Here is a 24317-nt window from a genome sequence, read left to right as displayed (position 1 = left end):
TTGTATGTGGAGGGAGAAGCAGGTGGTGCAGATGGGCAGAGGAGGCATAAATGGGCCATGAGGGGAAAACAGGGCAATTTACAGCAGCTCCAAAGCGCTGATCGCGTGCCCATCTCAGGCAGGGGAGTGCATGCTGGCAATTTCCCCAGCAAGTTTTTTGCATGACGTGAGGCATCTTCCCTTCCAGCTCACAGAGCCCTTCTCCCAGTTTGTCCGTCTCCTCATGGCCTCTCTTCCTCCCCACTCAGTCTGGAATGTGTGTTAATCGCTTGCGTTCCCACCTGGGATTCCACTTCTCTTGACATCCCAACATGGATCAACGCCATGACTCATCTTTCACTGGTCTCTGTGTAGGACCGTATCCTTTGCCCTCAGGGTTGATTCCAAACCTGCCAGCCCCTGACCCCTTCCTCTCAGCAAGTGACCTGTCTCTTCTGGGTGGAATGCAGGTTTTCTATCCAGAGTCCATGGTTGGGATTCAAAGGTTGGGAAACTGAAATTATATGTAAGAATCTGTGTAATGTGCATTTTTAAGAGGTGAAACATCCAGAGTGTTCATCATATTCTCAACACACCCAAAGGTTAGAAAAACCTCGATTTCAGCAAACTGAGGATGCCAGGAATAATCTCCCTTATGCTTTTGAACTTTACCTAAAACCTACTGATACCTGTAACTGCCCTCATTTCCTTCTCTCTACTTTCAGAGGATGTGGATCTCTCTTCCTGTTTATCTAAGGCCAATCCCTATTCATCGTCCTTTAACTCCCCCCTTTCAGCGAGATTATTTTCTCTTAGCTCCCCATCTCTCCCTTCCACTGTCTTTCCTTTCAAACTGGTCCCTCTCAATCCCAAACACACATAACAGCACCACCACCCAAGCCCCCATGTTGCTCTCTGTCTGTTTTGCTCTCAGCTCAACCTTGGTAGGTCCTGCTTTCTCCTTTGTGATCTCCTGGTGTCCTGTGTGCATGTCTGTCCTGAACTTGCCACGCTGCATTATCACAGCTATTTCTCTGTATCTGTCTCTCCCTTTAGGCTGTGAAGTTGAGGACCACATCTTAATCATTTCTGCATCCCTGGACCAGGGGCTCAAACATTGTGGGAGCTCAGTAAATATCTGTACACAGGACTTAATTTAGTTCTCCTTCTGTAGACTTCCTTCTTCTCTATTGAGTTCTTTCCTTGAGGTATAGAAACTAGAACAGGAAGCAATACAACTTTTTCTTGTATTTCTTTTCTCTCTTATATTATCCAATACTCTACTAGCTTTTTGGGGCTATAGCTACACACTGAGTTGGTCTGAATGACTCCTGAACCCTTTTCTGCCTTGTAACTGAGAACTCAAAGCTCATACTCTAGTAAGTGTAATTTGTATTATCATCGCCTAAATTAATGTCATTACTGCCCACACTGAACCTTAATTGCTCGTGAGGCAGTACAAAGCTCATTTAGAAATAGTTACCTATGTAAGGAAAAATATTCTCCCTTTTTTCTCTTTAGAAAGATACATTTACACACGATCTAATTGCCATGTATAGGAGGCCAGCAGTACTATGGCAACATATCTGATTGCTAATTTTAAACAACAATTTATTAATGAACTACCTTCACTTGACAACACTTCTTTTTCAAAAAAATCCATTTCTAACTACTCCATATCAGGCCTTTACTGATTGTAGTGTTTTTTGTTTTTTCAAATTTTTGCCTGCCCAGAATATATTTTCTTTTGGAAACAATCCCTCCAGTTTCTCCTAGGGAACCATTATGCACGGAGGCCAGAACCCTCGGAGCATCTGACAAATCTACTGGCCACCATGTCCTCAACCAATGACGACTGCTGATGAGAAGTTGCTAACGCTAGGCCTCATCTTGGGCTTGATGAAGCAAAGGCGAATTTGCTTCCTGTCTTGTTACATTAGTTTCCTAGGGTTGCTGCAAAAAAAAACTACCACAAACTTGGTAACTTAGAATTTCTCTCACAGTTGTGGAGGCTGGAAGTGTGAAATCCAGATGTCAGAAGGCTCTAGGGGAGAATCCTTCTTTGCCTCTTCCAGCTTCTAGTAGCTTGTAGAGTGCCTTGGCTTGTGGCAACAAAACTTCAATCTCTGTCTCCATCTTCCCGTGGCCTTCTTGGTGTGTCTTTTTTTTTTTTTTTTTGCAGTACGCAGGCCTCTCACTGTTGTGGCCTCTCCTGTTGCAGAGCACAGGCTCCGGACGCGCAGGCTCAGCAGCCATGGCTCACGGGCCCAGCCGCTCCGCGGCATGTGGGATCTTCCCAGACCGGGGCACGAACCCGTGTCCCCCACATCGGCAGGCGGACTCTCAACCACTGCGCCACCAGGGAAGCCCTTGGTGTGTCTTTGTGTCTTAAATCTCCCTTTCCTTTCTCTTGTAAGGATACCAGTCATTGGATGTAGGGCCCAACCCAAATCCAGGATGATCTCATCCTGAGATCCTTCATTTAGTTATATCTGCAAAGATCCTTCTCCCAAATAAGGTCACATTCTGAGGTTCCGGGTGGACATGCCTTTTGGGGCCACTGTCCAGCCCATGACACTTGCCTCTGGCACTCTTCCAGACCCAGCTCTGCAGATGCTCAAGAGGTAAATCTGAGAATCTCCTACTCCCCTTCCTGTTTCCTCCCACTTTCGTGATTTGGGAGTTTGTGGCCCCAACTTTGGTTAACACCTCTTGAGGGCTGCCTCAGATATTGGACACCTTCTATCAAGATACATGATAAATTGGCAATGGCAGGTAGGCTTCCTCGCTACTGACTGGGTGGAAGCTGGCAATCCTTTATATACTTTTTCATTTCCTTCTCTTCTTTTTTCTTGTCTTGTTTGTAAATGGAAAGGCTAAATAAATCATTTTGAGTTGTGTTGTGATTTATACATGGCAGCTGAAGGTGGTGAATAAACTATGACAGCCTCATTTCTTATCTACCTTGTGCTAAATGTACTTCTTGATGTCAGAGGATTTCACGGAACCAAATAACCAGGGGACAAGCAGTGCTGTCTTACTGGGCAGAACCTACCGACGCTAAGTCATCTCTAAAGCTGGTCAGTGTGTGCTTGTTCCCTCCCCAAACCTCCCACACAAAGATTCATAACCAGGAGAACTGGTAGAAGCTACCTAATGAAAAGGAGATTCACAAAAAAGAAAAAAAATAACAAGCCAAAAAGGGAATTTCCTGGTGGTCCAGTGGTTAGGACTCTGCGCCCTCACTGCCGAGGGCCTGGGTTTGATCCCTGGTTGGGGAATGAAGATGCCACAAGCTGTGCAGCATGGCCAAAAACAAAGCCGGGGTGGGGGGGTGGTGGTTCACAAAGGTGAACCTGGGGTGAATAGACAGGTAGATGGGTTATATCCCATTTTTGTAAACAAAACACTGGTATTCTCATTAACAAATTGGTGGGAATAAAAAATGAGATGGGGGCTATTGCAAGCATCAGATGTTTTGTCCTTTGTAGCACGTTACCTTGTTTCCAGTTACAGCACTTTCACTTTCTTTTAGGGAGCTACCCTCCCAAGTTCTCAGCCTATGTGGTTTAGATTAGGTTTAACCCACCCTTTGGCTTCAAAGGTAGAGATGTGAACCAGCCTGGGCTATTGGGTGACCTCCTGACCATATGATTGATTCAGGGGTAAACAAGTGACCAAAGCTGGTCCCTAGAGCCAATTAGCCTTAGTCCTTGGGCATTATTGGCTGGAACTAGTGGGAAAGAGAGGCTTTCTTTTCACTGGTTGCTAAGCTGGTAGGATGTCAGTTTAGAGGGGCTACTATCTCTGCCTGTCACCACCTGGGAAGCCCACCTAAAGATGAAATCCACACAAAGGACGCAGGCTGGGGGACAGGGCCAGAATCCTGGTAACATGAACTGGGAATCCATATCCAGTTGCACCTCAAGCCGGGGTTATCATTTTTTTTGCTTAAGCCAGTTTGAGTTAGGTTTCTACCACTTGCTGCCAAGAGTCCTGTTAAATATAGGAATTTTCTGAGGTCGTAAGAAATGACTGGGTCTGTTATCCACGGGTCTACAATAATGATAACCAGCATTTACTGCTGGATTTTGTGCTAATTGCTTAAATGTGTCATCTCATGTAATCCTCATAACACCCTATGAGGTATCAGTGCCCCCATTTTAAGACAAATTACAGCAGAGATAGGTTAAGAAACTTTCTCAAGTTTACACAGCTAGTGGCAGTGCCAGGATTTGATCCCAAGATGCTGTCTCCAAAATTTCCGCTCTCAACTAGCAGAGTATAACTCCCTGATGTTACTCAGAGCTCTTAGTTGCAAACAAAATAATATACCTGGCCAGTTTAAGCAGGTCTGGAAGCTATATAGCCAGGGATATGTTCAACCTCACTGCAATGCTCCAGTGTTACCACCGTTCCACACCACATCACAGGCCTCCAACATGGCGGGTCACAACAGTGATGCTTGGGACTGGGTACCAGAAATGCCACCTCTGCTGCTGTTGAAAATCTAGCCACCTCCACCACAAGATGATTCTGGGAATGTCTGCTTCTTTACTTTTCTCTCCTTGGAATCCCAATCCTATGTGGGTACATCTGATTGGCTGAGCCCAGGCCACATACTTGTGCTCTAGCAGCAAGGGAAGCTGGGTAATGAGTTTTGCCTTCTGTTCTTTGAATCAAGGGGCTCAGTGGCCACAGCATAACAGCAATCTGACCTTTTTGATTCTAGAAATCTTAATATGCCATGTTTGGACCAAACCAAGTTTGGTTCTTACACTTTGGAGTGCATTAGAATTACCTGGGGAGCTCGCCAAAAACAGAGGCCTGAGCCCACACCAAAACCTACAGATAGAATCAAAATCTCTGATAATGAGGCGAGGGCATCTATATTTTTAATAAGCTCTCAGGGGATTCTGATGAACACTGAAGTTTCAAAAACATTGACCTAGAGGATTTTGTTGTCTAAATTGGTCCACACCATGTTTGTTCAACTATCACCCTCATCCCTCTAAACCTAGGTATTACTCAATTCTGATAAATGCTGAACTAAAGATGCAGTCCTTCTGGGTGTTGATATGCACTAATTACAAAGAATATAAGGACTTCCCTGGTGGCGCAGTGGTTAAGAATCTGCCTGCCAATGCAGGGGACACGGGTTAGATCCCTAGTCTGGGAAGATCCCACATGCCACGGAGCAACTAAGCCCATGTGCCACAACTACTGAGCCAGCACTCTAGAGCCTGCGAGCTACAACTACTGAGCCTATGTGCCACAACTACTGAAGCCCACGTGCCTAGAGCTCACGCACCGCAACAAAGAGTAGACCCTGCTCCACACAACTAGAGAAAGCCTGCGCGCAGCCATGAAGGCCCAACACAGCCAAAGATTAAAAAATAAATAAATTTATTTAAAAAAAGAATATAAATGTGATTTTAAAAAAAGCTCTTTATGATTAGATGGTAAAAGGAAATGCTCTGAATCCATCTTTTCATGTTTTCTTAGAAGGACCACAGTATTATGAATGGGTCAACTGACATCTTATACGTTGATAGGGTGAGTCCTAATCTTGTCTTTATTGACAAACCAGTTTGACTGGCAAACATTTTTAACTCCAAGAGTCTCAGTTTCCAAGTATGACAATTTTATTAACCAGTGTACAAGGCTGTTGGGAAAAAAAGGCATTTAAAGACCATAAAGTGTCCAGTTAAAATGAAGACTGAAAATTGGGCACAATTTCTAGATTGATTTTTCTGGCCAGTGTCAAATTAATTATGTCTGTACCTGTTGTAAAAAGTAGCAACCTTAGGTTCATAAACTGCTTTCTTTAAGTGTATAGTGCAGATGAGGTATCACAGTATTACGTATTCTTAGGGGAGCAAGATGTGTTGCTTTCAGCATTACTCAAAAAGATAAAAATCATCCTAAGTTATATTCATAGGCAACTCCATTTCTTCTTTTCTGTCCAGTGATAAAAGGAGCAAGTTTATTTTTATCTCAGAATGCTGATTATGTAAAGAGAAAACTTTAGGACAAAATACCTGATCATACGGTCTGTTCAGCCAACATTAACCCATCCTAAGGAAACCAAATGGAAGTTCTATAAAGGGCAGCACAGTGGAAAGGAGGTGATCAGAGAGACTTGAAAATGAGCTTCAAAATACTTTTCAATATTCTAGCTTAGGTTCTGGACATTTTTCAGTCTTAATACAATCATGTACCTTTGCTGTTTGCTATTATCTATAGTCATCTTTTACTAGCAAATGCAAAAACTGCTATCTAAAAGTATATTTGCTAGCTTAGTTCAAATAATACCTTAGCTGCCAAAGCAGTTACCTAAGACTTTAAAATACTTCAGTAACATTCACTGATTAATTCCCCCAAGGAAAATAGTCACAAGGCACCCACTCTGAAGTTCATCTTTAGCATCCCATTGAGCCCCCTAACCCTTTCAATGTTCTGTACTTCCAGGGCATTCAGTGATCTCATAGGGACCCAGGCAGCCAGGGACAAGGATCTTATAACCTAACTGTTGCTCCCAGGGACTCTCCCATTTTAAAAGGCGCCCAAGAGAAGGCAAAGTCTAATGAAATTAGACTGAGTTACCACTGACAGTATAATCTTAAACCCTGCAGCACCTGGCTGGTAAAAAATGTTTCAAGAATGAAAACTTTTAAACATCACTTCACTCAAGAGAAATGATAATCCACCCCTCATAATGCAAGTATTATCAGTACTGGTGATTATAGCCATGTAACATAAAATGTCTATGTATTTAAGAATATTTAATATAGGAAAGTGGAACCCATAAACAAGGGAGAGGGTAGTGTTTATAGGAACATATATGATAAGTGCGGTGATTCTCAAACTTGAGCTGACAATCACAGGGGATAATTGTTAAAAATGGAGATTTCCTGACTGTAACCTCAAAGATCCCCATTCAACAGGGGTGGGTTTGGGAATCTGCAGCTAAACAAGCTCCCCGGGTGATTCTGATGGAGGTGGTTCAAGGCTCTCAAATTAAGAAACAGGTCTACTGTATTCTCAGTCCTCAAATGAAAAGGTTCTGCCATGTCCTGGAATTCTAAAGATTAACTGCTATCAATTAATTAATTAACTGATTGATATCAATCGATATCTATTGAATCATCTGGTGTTATTTAGTTCTTAAAAAGGCTGTATATAATCCTCAATAATTAGGCCTAAGAGGAGGAAATGAACAATCATTTGTAACAAATTCTGAAGAAAAAAAAAACGCAAACAGCTCTACTTAAATAATTGCAGGTTTGGTGATAAAGTATAGGCAGAAGTTCAATGTACTAATATTCTGATAACTGATGACCGTTGTTAGTGAGGATTCATACAGGTTTTCAGAGCAAGGGCCTAAGGTATGAATTCAGATACGTTTAGGAAATTCTGGAAGGCCAGTAAGGTCGATCTTTGATGTTAGGATGCATCAGGCCAACTCCTGTGCGATGTTTATGACTTGACCAAGAGCCACTCTCCTCTGGGAGGCTCCTTTTACCTTCTAAAACTGGGTTAATTGCAGTTACATGGGCTTCCTAGTATCTGCTGGCACAGGGACCAACCCTACGCGTATTTCTCACTGTACGCCTCCCACACTGGTGCGATTCTTCAAACACCAAAGAACGGATGCTTCAGGGTTTTTGCATACCTGGTCAGTCTGTAAGCACCTTTTGGCAGGAAAGGGCTGGGTGCAGGAAAGGGGTCTCTGCAGGAGGCCCCTTTTGTCTTATCACTTACCTTAAACCCAGCAGCCCCACGCTCTACTCAACTCGGGTCCCAGCACACCTTTCAATTTTTTGATCACACAATACCTTGCCTAACCTGTTCTTTCCATGGATCAAAGAAGTAGAAATGAAGAAAACATAATTAACAGATGGTCAGATCTCTTCCCTAGCTTCCCCTTCAGTAATCTCACGAACAAACCGTGTGAAGCCAACTGTGTGAACAAGACAGCATCTATAAGCCTGCACGACGAGCCCGCACAGAGGGGGATGGCGACGACTCTCACCCGCTATCTCAATGATTAACTGAGGTTACTTCTCTTTTTCCGTTTAAAAACTTTCCTGGCTGAGCAGAATCTTCGGAGGTGGTTTTATGGGGACACTGAGTCCACAATCTCCCCAGACTGCCAGCATTCTGATTAAAAGCAGCTTTCCTTTCTCGCGACATTTGCCTCCCTCTCGAGTATTGATTGAGCAGCGAGCAGCCAGACCTGATTTGGTAACAAGTCATTTTTCAAACTGCTAGTTTGTCATTTTTTTAGGTTTCAGCTTAAATAACATCTCTTCAGATAGATTTTCCTTATGACCTTACTCAGGTAGGATTTCCATCCTCAATTACCTGTTGGATTGTCCCATTACCCTGTTTTCTTTATAACACTAATCCCAGTTTGTGGCGTCCCCCCCCAGTTTTATGGAGAATTGACATACATCGCTGTATGAGTTTACGGTGGACAGCACAATGGTTTGATTTACATATTCTTAAATGATACCACAACAGGTTGAGCTAACATCCATCTTCTCATATAGACACAATAAAAAGAAAAAAAAATTTCTCCTTGTGATGAGCATTCTTAGGATTTACTCTCTTAACTTTCCTATGTACCATACAGCAGTATTGGCTATAGTCATCATGACATACACTTACTTGGTCTTTTTTACTGAGATCTTCTGCTCTCCCACGTCTCACGAGGCAGGGAATCTGTGTTACTTACCTGTGAACACTCTGTAGTGACTAGCACAGAACCTCCTCTCATGGACGAGGGCTACGAATGTCTGGTTCACCACTGTGTTCTTAGCACCTAGGACACACCCGGGTATTTAACAAATGTTTACTGAATGAACAAACACATTATCTCCTCAAGAAATACTTATTATAGGGAACTGATCTGAAAACTCAAGGGCTTTCTTTCCTTGGATCCTGTATGTCCAGTTTCCTATCATTTAATGCTTAGCTTTTGTATTGCAAAGTATCTCTTTGGTCACTTCCCCAGTTAAGGAAGAGAGAAATATTCTGTAATAACCTAAATGGGAAAAGAATTTGAAAAGGAATAGATATATGTATATGTATAACTGAATCACTTTGCTGTACACCTGAAACTAACACATTGTTATTCAACTATACTCCAATATAAAATAAAAATTTTAAAAAAATAAAGGAAGAGAGAAATCCCAAGTCCTGTCTCCTTAGTAATTCAGTTTCTAACTCTGATCCTATATAATACAAAATTGGGACTTAAAAAAAAAAGAGGTTCATTTCCCCTGGAATTATAAAAGAATACATGCTTCCTGAAAGAATTCGAGAAGTAGAAAAACGGAAAAAAAAAAAACCAAACCCAAAACAAAAAACCGTAAAATCTCATAATCAACCAATCCAGAAAAAACCCACCAACTGTCACATAGAAATGGAATATTGGTTACAAATCCAGTGCCAGCCCCTCTTGTGCCATGGTGCTCTTAAGAGCATTTCCAATTTGTCTGTCTTGTGTTTCTAAATAGTTTATATTTGTAGTTATACTGGGATAATGAAAATCTTGCAAGTGAGTTGGAGTGAAAGACTTTTTTTTTTAACCCACAACAGCCCACAATGATCTGGTTGGTTAGAATAAATCTTTACAGGATATTCTCTTTATGCACATTGCCTGCTTCAGATAAGCTAATAATATTAAAAGAAACAAAACAAAAAGACGACAACTTCTCAGATATAGATGCAACTTTATTCATACATTAAAAAAATCACACCTCAGGAATTCTTCTTTTCTAAAAACAGTCTTTTAATTGTAAAGTTCAAAATGAAAAGATTGAAAGGGGCAGTGTATAGCTTTTTAATTTTGTACATACTCTAGTCACGGTTAAATATTTAAGCTGCAAAAAAATATACCTCTCCTATAATAGGAAATGCATGACCTTTTGTAACTGCAGACTAAAATCACATGATGGTGTCAAAAGCCAAAGTAAAAAAACTAACAGTCTGAAGTAGAAGACTTGGTACTGATGTTACATGGGTACTATCCTGCTACTTCCCCCATGGTGACTCTTCCTCTTAGGTATACAACTCAACAGAGACTGTGTTTTGTGAACGATACTTGTCATTGTCATGGAAAAAGTGAAGAGAAGTGATAAGGGCTCCTGTAAATAGTCTAAAAACTATCTCCCACGACCACAGATTTTTAAGTAATATATAATGTTAACATTATCCACCCTATATAAGAAACAAAAAGTTCTAAGATGTTTCAGCATCAAATAATTTATATGATAACTGTTAACCTATTCTGGAGCATGTAGGCCTCAGTACCATCTAAAGCCCAACCTTACTTCTAAAAAAAATCATTAATTCAAAGAACCATAAAATGTTCAAGTGATAAATGTCAAGTAGCTGCTACATCTGAACAAGATAAAAAATTCTTAGAAAACCGTAGCTTTTCTTTTCTTTCTCTTTTTGGCATAGGGCTTAATTTATGATATTTTTCCCAATACAAAAAAATTTATCAGATGAGACAGCCTTATTATGGGTGTAGCTACCACCTCTCACCTTTTGTCTCCCCTCCCAATTCCCCCACTTGCTAAAGCCATTTATTTACCAGTAATGTTGTTATTATTTGAAGCATCAAAATCTACCTGAGATGACAATTTAGACAGCTGAACAAAATCATATAATTTCAGGGACAGTGAACTTAAATGTCACCTTCACCGAACAGTAAAGAATGTTAAAATGGCTGCTACCCTCTTTGAACTTAGTGTTGTTCTTTTTTCTTCTTCATTTTTAAGTTTCAAAAGAGGTTACAGCTCTACAAAATTTGGCTGAGAAGTACAGAAAATTAAAACGTTCTTAGCAGAAAATGTCAACAATCCCAATTTTCTGCCAAATGGAGAGGAGAATTGATTTACCAGGCCTTTTGCAGCTTTGGAAGAGGGAAGGGAAAAAAATGAAGACCACCTGTCTATCCTGTTCAGATAGCTACTTTCTTCTTTTATTGTCAATGTAGTTATATTGGGTTTGGTCTCTCCATGGGGCAAAAACCTCTGGCTTGGCCTCACATTTCGTTAAAACTGTCCTCAGGGTGGCACAAAAGAGCATTAGACCTGAGGTACCATGTAAGGTGGTCACTCATGGAAAGTATTAATATTTTCTCCCTTTTGTTAAGGTCACAGACATTCCAAGGGTGATGGAAGAAATAGTAAATACGTACTAGAGAAATATCCCTATCTACCTTCAGGTGAGGAAAGCAAAGCAAAAGTAAGTATCCAAAGATGACACTTTCACATTAAAAATAGCAAAATTTCTCAAAAATATATATTAGGAATTTACATAAAGATGAGGAACTAGAAAACATTTCTTCCTTTCGTCAGGGAAAAAAATCATAACAAAATTAATGAAAGTAATAGATGCTCCTGTACAAAGTTTTGTGTTCAGAAAATATCATCCACTAAAAATGACATCTTTGGTCAAAAGGTAGCTCTGTTCAATCTGCTTAGACTAGACTCTTTCAATTTGCTTAGGAGAAAAATTCATCTTATAAATAGTAACACTCTTTGAGTAGGTTACGGTTATGGAAGATCATTGTACTTCTATGATCAGGAGAAAAATCTGTCACATAAGTTGACTGAACAGTTTACTCAATTTTCATGAAGCCTAGATGAGCTAGGACTCAGAATCTTTTTTCATTAAAACCGTGTGCTTCATCAAAACTAGAGCACAGAACTAGCAGAACAATCGGGATTAATCTGTAAGAAAACATAACTTCCAGAATTTGAATTTAAGCTTTAACTATTAAGAGTTTTGTTTAACATCTTAAGGGGCAGTGCTTAAAGCAGCACAAACTTACAATACTACAATACTCCATCGGTGTTTTTTTTTTTTTTTAACATCTTTATTGGAGTATAATTGCTTTACAATGTTGTGTCAGTTGCTGCTGTACAACAAAGTGAATCAGCTATACATATACATATGTTCCCATATCTCTTCCCTCTTGCGTCTCCCTCCCACCCTCCTTATCCCACCCCTCTAGGTGGTCACAAAGCACCGAGCTCATCTCCCCGTGCTATGCAGCTGCTTCCCACTAGCTACCTATTTTACATTTGGTAGTGTATAGATGTCCATGCCACTCTCTCACTTCGTCCCAGCTTACATCAGGGTGGTTTTGATTACAGTTTCCATTTCCATTTTTGTATTCAGGGATTATGAGTTTGATTTTTTTTAAAAGTAACTTATGATTGATAAAAAAGATCTGTCCCCAATAAATTAGCTTAAGCATGTTAAATATAAATGAATCAAGTCAGATCATCCCAAAGCAGGTTAAAGACTTAGAAAGCTTTGGTGGAGATCACAGAGACCAGGTCTCAGACTTCACACTGGTAACGGTTAATGGTGTTCTCTTGTCCCTCAGATTGCCTTCCCTAGAAATACTTACTGAAGTTGGAAAAATCAAAATAGTTTTTCCTTAGCACATGAAATAATGCAGAGGTCCCTCCTTCTGACTTAGAAACAAACAAACCAAAAAATCCAAACCACAGATAAAAAGCCCTGATTGCCACAACAAGCAAATTGATAACAAAATGGACAAAACCTCCATACTCTCTATTTTCAAATAAATGTTGTGTATTCACTGCCTGCAGTTTAGAGGGAAACCCAAACAATTTCAAGTTCATGGATTCACTGTGAGGACCCGACACACTCACTCAGGGCAAGTTCATAATATCTGATGAGAGAGTCTGAGCTGTGGGAGAGACTCAGTGGATGGTCCTGACCAGATCTTAACTGGGCACTTGTGAGACAGCACAAAAATTAGGGGGTGGCGGGGAGGGGGGGAATGCTCAAAAAAATTACTTGAAAAAAAGCCCACATTTCCTCAGAAGCCAAAGACACATAAAATTCTACTCTACATTAAGACACACTGATTTCATGTTTCCACGTGACTTTAAAGGACGCGTGGTTTGTAAGACTAAAGTAATCCTCTAATCTTAAGAAACTCAAAATATATGGAAGAAAGATGGACAGACAGAAAAAAAGAGCATTCTTCAACTCTTCTTCATTGCACAGGGAAATCCCCCTGAAGTAAGAATAAGAAAATTCAGTAAGTTGGAAAATATTTCTCACTTTAACCGTAGTTTCCCTGAAAGTCACATTTTAATATTGATGTAGGTTTCATACAATTAAAAATCACAAAGATTTTAAGAAGCAACCTTAGCTTTTCTGTAATCACCATTACGAACCCTTGTCAGTTCGGGCTATGTATGAGTGATGTAACGGTTTTGAACCTTAACCTACAGAGAACATTTCAAAAGCAATGAACATCTTTTGTGATCTTGTTTAACATAAAAAGACTGCTAGCAAAGCTCATTCTTTAATAAAGCATATTTACCCAAGCTTCAAACCACGCTTTCCTTTGCCATGCCTCACAAATGAAAAGCTTTTATTTTAGCACTTTGAATACTAATGCCCTGTTAGGTTATTATGAGGACAAGACTACTTTCCCAGTATACAACATTTTTTATTCCACAAGGCTGAATTTTCAAACCTCACAGTTTACTTAGAAAATAAAGATCTGCAGCTTTATAATCTACTTTATTATAAAAGGAAATAAATTTTTACAGTTACATGTAACAGAGTATTTAGAAAAGTTCAAATTTATCAGTACGAAAATATACCTCACTGAAATATACTTACTTATAAAAACATATTGCCTTTGCCATGTGAAAACCTGGTGTTTAGTTCCCTAGATTTCTTTATCAGGGCTTTTTTCTGAGCTTCATCAAACCGATGAACTTTGAGGTCCATATCACGGTTAAATGGTATTCTTTCCTGGGGCTTATTTTTATCTTCAGCAGCCTTATTCTTTAGTTTTTTCTGATGAATGTCCATAAGAGATTCTGACCTTTTTGATTCCTGGGGAGAGCAAGACAGCAGAAAGAAAAATCTTATATAGATCATTGACAGAATATAATCATGAAACAAAAGAATGAAGTAGTAATGGTAAACGTTAAGGAGGGCTATTTACAAACCTAATAGGTTTTTCCAAATCTAAGACAGCATCTCTGAAGAAAATGTGTTATCAGAGGCAAATTCAATTAGACCAAAATGAAGGTATCTACCAACTATATGCCACACAATAAAAGAAGAGCAAGACGGAGAGTAAACTAATGTTTAAATAACCATCATGAAAATCATTGTGTGATTAGTCAACATTAGAGTCTGAACCAAGAACACAGGTGAGAAAGAAGAGCAATTACTTTCTCACTTGGGAGCCCAGTTAAAGCTTCATGGATGGGCTGGTCCGTGAACCCTGAACGGGTGGAACTGAAGAGATGGGCACTGCCAGGCTGAAGCTAAAGCAAGTGCAAAGCAGAATAACCACGGCACAGAGATGACAAAATCCAAGGCCGGTGCAGGAAAAGCTGGCATAGTCTGTGTGCCAAGAGAACTTTTGTCCTTTCAGCTTTATCTCTTTCACTTTCTTTCTTTTTAGCTGGGGTAGGTGCTCACATTTTCTTTTTCTTTTCCTTTTTCTTAAATTGAACTATAGCTGATTTACAATACATTAGTTTCACATTTTCAAATATATCTAGTAGGATGAGGTCTGAGCAAAGTCAACTGGTTTCATAAACTGGAGATTCTTTACAAACCTTTTGGTATTGGTTAAACTAAAAGACAGAACAGCCCTGGATTGGAGAAGCAGGGAATGGGATGCAGGAGTAGATGCAGGTAGACCAGCAGCCAACAAACTGCGATGTATGTATCCTTGGGGGCCACACGGAGTGGACTCCACGGGGTATGAAGGCATGGAGAATTTCAACGTTACCTACCCATGATTCTCAACTTCTTAGCCTCACTTAAAGCTGACTTGCCTGGTAATGCATCTCGTGAGGATGTCTCCCCTTTCATTACAGCCCTTTCCCATTTAACAAAGGAGAGGCCTTTCAGAATCTTATTACAGAACGTTGTCTTGGACAGCAAGTCTCCAGAGCATCAAATAAAAAACCTGAAATACTGTATGAATGAAACTTCCTCTGATCAAGGAACTGTAAACCCAGGAGGCTTTGTATCCTTTTGTGTCTCAAACATATTTCTCTTAAGAGCGTAACGTCCTTTTGGAATGGGTAGTTTGGCTCTTGTTGGAATGTTCTGAATTCAGATATACTGCAGAATGGGGCAATGAAAGAAAAGACAATTTTTGCTTAACAACCACATCTCTTCCAGGCCCTGCCTCCTGTCAGAGAATATATTTGAGAGCAAAGACATAAGGAGAGCTCAGTAAAAGCAAAATAACTGGTAAGAAACGATGAAGGTGACAGCATTTTATTTCATCAGAAGACAAACTCATGGCGCCTACCCACCTACGTTACAATTCAGAAGTGTCATAGGAATGATCATAATCACATCTATTAGAACAGAGAAATGAAGTCAGACTTTCTCACAGAAAGTCAGTCTCAATCACCTGTCTGATTTGACAATGAGGTCTGACTTTATCAGTTAAGTTATGTGGTTGCTATTTCCTATAAACTGAGCTCTATCTGGATGCTGTATTAGTAAATATTTATTTGAATTAGCACTATTTCCATGTTCTCAATCCCTCTCACTGCATAAATTGGTCATTTCATAAATCTTGGTAAAGTCTTTAGGAAACAAATTGATTTGCAAGTTAAGTGCTTTCGAATTCTTTATTTTTTTATTTTTTTTTTGCAGTACGCGGGCCTCTCACTGCTGTGGCCTCTCCTGTTGCGGGGCATAGGCTCCGGATGCGCAGGCTCAGCGGCCATGGCTCATGGGCCCAGCCGCTCCGCGGCACGTGGGACCTTCCTGGACCGGGGCACGAACCCGCGTCCCCTGCATTGGCAGGCGGACTCTCAACCACTGTGCCACCAGGGAAGCCCCAAATTCTTTATTTTTAATGAAAACTGGAGGTGAAAAAAAATCAAATGTTGCTAAGAAAAAATAACCTATCAATACACATAGCATGGAGAAACAGTTAAGAACTAAAGTTCTGCATTTGGAAAAATCTGGTTAGCAATGATGGTGCTGACATTTTCAACACTGGTGACCTTAGGCAAGTTTTTTAAGCCTCAATTTCTCAGCTGTAAGATAATAAATCATAATAGTAATAATGTCTAAATATTTGGATGAGTTAGGAGTTAAGTAATCTAATGAATACAAAGGATTTAGTAGTGTGGCAGGGTTCATAAGAATCAGTCAAGGGACTTCCCTGGTGGCACAGTGGTTAAGAATCCGCCTGCCAATGCAGGCGACATGGGTTCGAGCCCTGGTCTGGGAAGATACCACATGCCGCGGAGCAACTAAGCACGTGAGCCACAACTATTGAGCCTGCGCTCCTGAGCCTGTGAGCCACAACTACTGAGCCCGCGAGCCACAACTACTGAGCCCGTGCGCCTAGAGCCCGTGCTCCGCAACAAGAGAAGCCACCGCAATGAGAAGCCTGCGTACCGCTTTGAAGAGTAGCCCTCGCTCACTGCTACTGGAGAAAGCCTGCGCGCAGCAACAAAGACCCAACGCGGGCTGCCCTGGTAGCGGAGTGGTTGAGAGTCCGCCTGCCGATGCAGGGGACACGGGTTCGTGTCCCGGTCCGGGAAGATCCCATATGCCTCGGAGCGGCTGGGCCCGTGAGCCATGGCCGCTGAGCCTGAACATCTGGAGCCTGTGCTCCGCAACGGGAGAGGCCACAACAGTGAGAGGCCCGTGTACCGCTTAAAAAAACAACAACAAAAAAACCCTCAAAAAAATGCCCTGTTCAGGGGAGCTGGAGAGTCAGGGCACTATAGCCCTTCCTCACTCTCTTTACCCTGTCCCTCAGTATCCAGTAGGGTGGCAATGCTGCCAGCTTGTGCCCTTTGGAAAAAAGATGGAAAAAGGTCCTCAGCTGAGAAGTTATTAAATGTCTAGCCATTCTGAATGCAAAAAAAAAAGACCAATGTGAAAAAAAATCAAAGTTGAGAGCTGACAGTTGAGAGATCATTAATAATAATTTTTTGTTAATAGATCATTATAAGGTTTAAGTAAGTAACTAGAAATCACCCCAAAAGCCAATTCATGTAGAGATCAATTTGCTAAATGACTGGTTTGCTGATTTATCAAATTTAATCATTTAACAAAAATGTGTAGGTTTTATATTAATTTACAAAAAGCCAGGGCAATTTATTTTGAATGGGCTAGTTTTTCAGCAGTTTTTGAAAATTCATGCTAAGATTCTAGTTGTTTGGTTTTTATTTTGCCTTCATGGTAATATTTTAAAGAGTGTTCAATTTATCAATACTAAGAGTTATAAGGTGGTTTAGTCTTAAGACTATATTAATATTTTGAAAACTATATCTCATAAGTAACCAACATTTCAGCATAAAATTAGAACGCTCATTTTTTGGATGTGTTTTAAAATAAATTGCAGACACTGTTACATGTATCCCTAGTATTTCAGCATGATTTCACTAACTAGAGTTCAATATTTGCTTACAATTTTTTCTTTTAAAGTAAATTTACATACAATGAAATGCGCAAATCTTAATACTACATTCACTGAGTTTTACAATTCAAACTCCTAGCAATTTCTGGAACATATTTCCATCACCTCAGAAAGCTCTGTATGCCCCTTCCTAGTCTGTCTCCACAATCCCCCTCCAACAACAACTATTCTGATTTTTTCCCCACCATAGATTCATTTTGCTTATTGTAGAGCTTCATAAATGGAATCATACAGTAGTACTTGGGTAGGAAGTCTTGCGTAAGACTCCCTTCGCTCAGCATAATGACTTTGAGATTAATCTACGTTGTTCCTTTTTATTGCTGAGTAGTATTTTATCATGAACACAGTTTGGCTTTTTCTTTCTCTCACTGATGGACAGCTAGGTTGCTTGAAGAATTTAGCTGTTATGAATAAAGCTTCTATGAACATTCCTGTATAAGTCTTTTTGAAGCTATTATGAGTGAATCACACTCGAGTCTGCGAAAACATGTTTTCATCTGTCTTACATAAACACCCAGGGGTGGAGTTGCAGGGTCATAGGTTAGGTGTTCGTTTAGTTTTATAAGAAATGCCTGTTTGGAAAAAGGCACAGCTTGTTAATTTTCAGCTATTCTTCCTTTCTAACATTACTCATTACTGCTATAAATTTTGCCTCTAAGTACCACTTTATGTTACATCTCACACATTTTGATATGTTGTACTGAATATTTTTTTATCATTCAGGTTTAGGTATTTTCTAACTTCCATTATCATGTCTTCTTTGATGTAAAGTTTAAATTTTGAATTTTCTAATTTCCAGTTGTGTGGGGCTTTTAAGTTAATATGAAGTTTAACTTAAATTCTTTGTGGTGCCTGAATGATGGTGATTCTTTCAATTTTGTTGAGACTTGACTTTGAGCTGGTCAGTTTTCAAAGATGTTCCATTTGGGTTGGGTTTCTGGTCAGTTTCCAACTATGTTCCAGGTATGCTTCACTGCTTGTGGTACTGGTCTATATATGCCCAATAAATCATGCTAACTATATTTTTAATGCTTATGGAAATTTTCATGAACTAATATGCTAGGAACAGAAGGTAATTTTCCTGAATACCTTTCAGGGACCAAAGGGTTCAATGGTTTACATTTATTCTTTGAGCTGGAACACTAGTGGTTTTTTTTTTGTTTTTTTTGGTTTTTGTTTTTGTTTTTGTTTGGTTTTTTTTTGGGTTTTTTTGTTTTGTTTTTCCTGTATGTGGGCCTCTCACTGCTGTGGCCTCTCCCGTTGCAGAGCACAGGCTCCAGACGCGCAGCCTCAGCGGCCATGGTCACGGGCCCAGCCACTCCACGGCATGTGGGATCTTCCCAGACCGGGGCACGAACCCATGTCTGCTGCATCGGCAGACAGACTCTCAACCACTGCGCCACCAGGGAAGCCCTGTTTTTTTTTTATGAGTAAGAGACTATTACAAAATAATAATATGCCCAATGAATACTGACTGTTTAGTTTATAAATTTAGATTGAACCATATTTTAAATTTTTATACTTATATAGATTTATATTTTTCTCCCATATTTAAATCATTACATCAAACATTCCAAATCAGCTTACAATTTAAAATGTATGAATTGGGCTCTCTAGGAGTTAGTAGGGCTCTTACTTTATAATGATGTGCTATCCATCTCTAGGAATTGAATTTCTGATATATGACTTAAGTAAAAAGTGAACTGAAAATGTTATGAGATGCATTAAAAAAGCCTACACTAAAGGACTACACACACACACACACATATACACATACACACAAGAGTATTTTTCAGAACAGAAGTATAGAAAAAGACTGAGATGAAAAGGAAGACTAAGAAAGAGAAACAAGAAAAAGAGAAAAAATGAGAAGAGCATTAAAAGATGGGAAAAAATGAAAGGCCATATATTTTATCCCCTGACTTACATTGTATGCGGATACCTGCTCGACCAATCTCTTTTCCGTTCCTGTCAATATATGTTCTTCATCCTTCTTATTGAATGACTTTCTTGCTTCTGGTGTCTCCTGAGGAACGAACACAGAAAACACATTACTAAACCATATAATTGAGAAAATAAAAAAGAAATACTATTATTTTAACTCAGATTGAGTAATAGGAGACTAAACGAAGACAGGCCCGTTGAATCTCTTCCCACTAGAAATGTTAATATACTTGATAAGGGATCTGTTAGTGTCCGACTCTAACATTTGCCTGAAAACAAGAAAACCCCCCCCAAAACCTCTAACCAATCAACTAACTGGATTTTATCAAACTCAGAGATGAAAATGACAAACAATAATGAAATGCAGAAGAGAAAATATGGCTTAAAAAGAAATCTTATATTATCTGTTTTCAAAGCTAGGAAAAGCACTCTTGAGGGAAAAAAAGAAATAAATGGGGTACAGAAAAAATAAAAATAAAACTATCTTTACTCACAGAGGACATGACTGGAAATGTAGAAAATGCCAAAGAATCTATTAAAAAACTCTTGGCATTAGTAAGCATAAGTGTAGCAAAGCTGCAGGATGCTAGGTCAACATACAAAATATACCAGCAATGGACGATTGGAACTTGAAATTTAAAAAGAAATACCATTTACCATAGCGCACACACACACACACACACACACACACACACACACACACACATGAAATACTTAGGTAAATTTCCAATAAATTTTAGTTAGGAAAAAAAAAGTATTCTGGAGAATATAGTCCCAACCAGGAAAGAAGAAGGCCCATATAAAATCAACTGAAAACCACTTTCCTCAAAGCATGTTTTTATACTGTTGCTGTTTGCTTAAGAAAGCCAAGGAAGTCCCCACACCATTTTTACCTTAATGATGGACTAAAACAACATTGTACTTAATAAATAAAGTATGTTAAAAAACATAGGAGTAGCTCATTTCTTATTTTTCCATAAAAATTTCCCCAGATTCTTTTACTTGTAAAAATTAAGAGAAAAAATGATATTCTGATAAGATGGAGGTGAAAACCTGACCAGTTAAGAGTTAGTAAATCTAGTCAAGACTGGGAAATGAGAACATAACAGATCTCATTCAATTAATTTATGCATAACACTGCCATTTCTTTCTAAAAAGCAATCTTACTTCATTTGGGCATGTTGGTTAAGTGAATGTGCGAACATTAGTGGTATGAGAGATGAATGCTGGGGAATCAAATATAAAAAAGTAAGATGAAGTGGTGGAGAAAATCTATAAAAAGGTAATTTGGAGAGAGATAAAAAAGGAAACTTGACTAAGATCTGTTACAAAAATCAAAAATTAGTCACAACCTTTATATAGGACAGCTCTGTGACACTACATAACTTGTACCACAAATATAAGTCTCTGGTATTATATGCTGTAATACAGTGTCACATAAAATTTAAGGGGTATTAGTCATCCCTTTGGGAGTCTGTTGTAAACACAGAACAAAACACTTTCAGCCCTGAAAAGAATGACCAGATCTAAAGAACTCAGTCATAGGGCCTAAAATCACCTGAGTTCAAATTATACTGGCTAGTTTCTGTTTGTTCCATTTTTCTGTGGTATTTTTCTTTGAGGAAGACTCCCTGCATATCTGGCTGTAGACTAGACATCTACTCACATACAATGAGGAACACAAGGACTGGAAAAAGCACAAATAAAAAGTCCATGTAAGCAAGGGGATTAAATGTCTTTTTGGAGACAATCTTAAAGGCTAAATTATAAAAAACGTCAGTATGTTATTTTTATAGAAGACCAGTTAAGAAAGAGCAGACAGGCATTCCAACACTAGTCATTCACGGTGTGTGGCTCGCTTCTATACCGTATCTTCTGTTGTCTCTTCTGCCCTCAGGTGTGTTGGTTCACCTTACTTTTCTGCTACAACTCTCAGATTTCCTTGAACCCTCCAGGCAAAGGAGAACTTATGATTTTGCCACATATTCTGCTAAAATGTGGAGATTGCCACATATCATCCACATTTTAAGAATGACACTATTTCACAACCAATTCTCCAATAAAATGAAAGCGCCATAAGGAGCCTTTTCTATTACCTGTGACCAAACAGAATACCTAGCAGAGGAGATAATCAATTTACAGTTATAGAATGAAGATGGAAATCCTCATAATTCTAGGTATTGATGAACAAGATAAACAGTTAGGGGCGTGAATTTAAGTCAGAACTGATAAAGCTATAATCATAAGGTGCCACTTAGTCAAGCATTTAAGATTGGAATGGGACATCTAAAGGAAACTGAAACTTTGGGATGGAGTGAATTTAAGGAGTTAGTGCTGAGGACACTGGTTGGACCCCTAACTTACAATGGAATATTTCATAATAAATGGAGAGATCCAAGAAAAGAAAATCTAACAATAATATTTTATGCATACTTTTGTGGGTATTTTTAAAATAAATTATTCAGTGTATTAATGAAAGGGCTTTTTGCCTATCTTGACAGTAATTATGAAGTTTAGTGCACTTGAGCTACTGTTATTTTGAGAGATGGTCCTTATGTATCACTTAACTTGCTAGGTTAATCTGTGCCTTGGCTTATTCAAGACATTTTAAAAGAAATTTTCATGGAGATAGTATGATGTATAAAGACCAGGGGATTTGGAGTCAGAAAGGTCTAGAAGGGAATTACTGTTCATGACTTACCAGCTTTTAATTCCAGAAAAGGTGACCTCATAGAGGATAGTGTCTCCCTTCATAAAATGAGGTCAGTAAACCTATGTCTCCAGATTCTCTTGAGATTTAGATGAGACAATTTATTGGGAAATAGTAAGTAAGTACACAGGAAGCAACTGGCGTCACTTTCTTTTAACTTTCCTTCAGGGGAAATCTTTTCCCTTTGGAACCATAATTTAAAAAACAGTACTCTTAAATAATTCTGCCTCCTATTTTTTCAAAATAGAGTCAACATGGACAAAAATAAAGGAACAAACAAACCCTCTTACCTTGGCTTTCCTTTCCCTGTCAGCTGGCATATCTGTCCAGACTGATCGATCTCCAGATTTGTCATCAGCTCTTCTCTTGAAAGCTCTGGGCCCAAGACCAAAGTCTTTCAGCTCTGGAGGAAGCTCAGTCATCCAAGACTCTCTTGTAATTTGTTTAGATGAATCCTTTAAGAGAAATAAAAAGTAAAAAAAAAAAAAAAAAAAATTTGCCTTGGAAAATGTGTGTATGTGTGCGTGTGTGCACTTGTATGTGTGTAGAATACTGTATAAGTGACTATGCTTCTCATCTGAGGCTTGAAAGTTATTTAACAGACTTTAAGAGAAAGGATTTAATAGACTATTTTTTTTGGTCATATATGTTATGAATACTTTTATCTAATTTATTGTTCCTTTGACTTAATGTTATCTGTTGCCATACAGAAATTTTTAAGTAGGCAAAATTTCTACTCTTCCTTTTGTAGCTTCTGAATTACCTAGAGCCTAAATTTTTATACACTTACATATGTACATATACATCTTTTTAATGTCTGTTTTTAAAATTGAGATTTTTAATATATTTGGTCAATTTCTCAGAGAAAAGTGTACTATGTATTTAAAACTTACATTGTCTCCTTTAGTCAGTTTTTCTTTCATTCTCTGGGCCCTTTTTTCAAAGTCTGTCGTTACACTAGAGTTAACTGGTCCTTTGGCAGGCATCGGCCCAATAATGTCCTCCTCTTCACTGCTACCTGTTTCCTTCTGAAAATAAGAAAATGATCCTAAATTACTTAAAATTTAACTGTGACTGATAACCTAGAAACAGAACAAAAAGCAAACACTGTGTTGCTGGCTAATCACTGAGCACCTTTCCTGTGCCTTCCTCAAGTGCACCATACAAAAATGTCAAATCCAGGGGCTGTGGACTGTCCCACCTCTTCCCTGTGTCCACGGCAGAGCTCATTAACTCATCTCAGTCCTCTTCCTGATGGACATAGATGTGCCCTCACAATTTCTCTGTAATATTCCAGAGAATTATTAATGATTCATCAGAGATGACACAAGTTGAAACCATTTTCTTTCCTGATACAGAAAGAGCTCTTTGGAATAAGAGGCACACAAATAAGACATCCTTGGAAGCTGTATCAGCCTTCATGATTTAGTACAGTCCACTGAAACAGAAATGCTGTGCAAAGCCTTACAAAATACTGGCCTGAACGAGTTAATTTGGTTCCCAAAGTATTTCTCTCATTACCCCAAAGACACAATAGTATTGAAATAATTGAATTCAAGTAGTTCTTAGTAAATCATTTTTTAAAGTTAATTTTTATAAAGAACAGTGATTTTAATTTTTTTTTTTTTTTGGCTGCATTGGGTCTTCAATGCTGTGTGTGGGCTTTCTCTAGTTGTAGCTAGTGGGGGCTACTCCTCGTTGCGGTGCGTGGGCTTCTCATTGAGGTGGCTTCTCCTGTTGCGGAGCACGGGCTCTAGGCATGCGGGCTTCAGTAGTTGCAGCACATGGGCTCAGTAGTTGCGGTGCACATGGGTTCTAGAATGCAGGCACAGTAGTTGTGGCATATGGGCTTAGTTGCTCTGTGGCATGTGGGATCTTCCTGGACCAGGGCTTGAACCCATGTCCCCTGCATTGGCAGGCGGATTCTTAACCACTGAGCAACCAGGGAAGTCCCATTAGTAAATCATTTTATTAAAGGGTTTTCATGTAAGACTGAGTTAGATGCTATATGCACTTGGGTTTAAAACAGTCCTTGTCAGACACAAAAGACCCCGAAGAGCCAAAGCAGTCTTGAGGGAAAAAAACGGAGCTGGAGGAATCAGACTCCCTGACTTCAGACTATACTACAAAGCTACAGTAATCAGGACAATATGGTACTGGCACAAAAACAGAAATATAGATCAATGGAAC

The 24317-nt window shown here is 39.3% G+C and overlaps 1 protein-coding gene across 1 annotated transcript in view; it reads right to left on the bottom strand.

The window, feature by feature from the left end:
• Positions 1 to 13563: 13563 nt before the first annotated feature.
• GPALPP1 (GPALPP motifs containing 1) overlaps positions 13564 to 24317 on the bottom strand; it is a 28881-nt gene continuing 18127 nt past the window's right edge. Inside the window, exons 5-8 of the mRNA XM_079721752.1 lie at positions 23021 to 23155; positions 22418 to 22582; positions 19401 to 19499; positions 13564 to 13890 (exon numbers count right to left, since the gene is read on the bottom strand). Coding sequence (XP_079577878.1) covers positions 13672 to 13890; positions 19401 to 19499; positions 22418 to 22582; positions 23021 to 23155 — 618 coding nt within the window. The 3' untranslated portion in view covers positions 13564 to 13671. The remainder of the gene's footprint in view (positions 13891 to 19400; positions 19500 to 22417; positions 22583 to 23020; positions 23156 to 24317) is intronic.

Source organism: Hyperoodon ampullatus (genome assembly GCF_949752795.1).
Source record: "Hyperoodon ampullatus genome assembly, chromosome: 16".
In the NCBI taxonomy this organism is placed as follows: domain Eukaryota; kingdom Metazoa; phylum Chordata; class Mammalia; order Artiodactyla; family Ziphiidae; genus Hyperoodon; species Hyperoodon ampullatus.
Note: the sequence above shows the minus strand (reverse complement) of the source record. Positions and strands in the feature narration are given on the sequence as shown.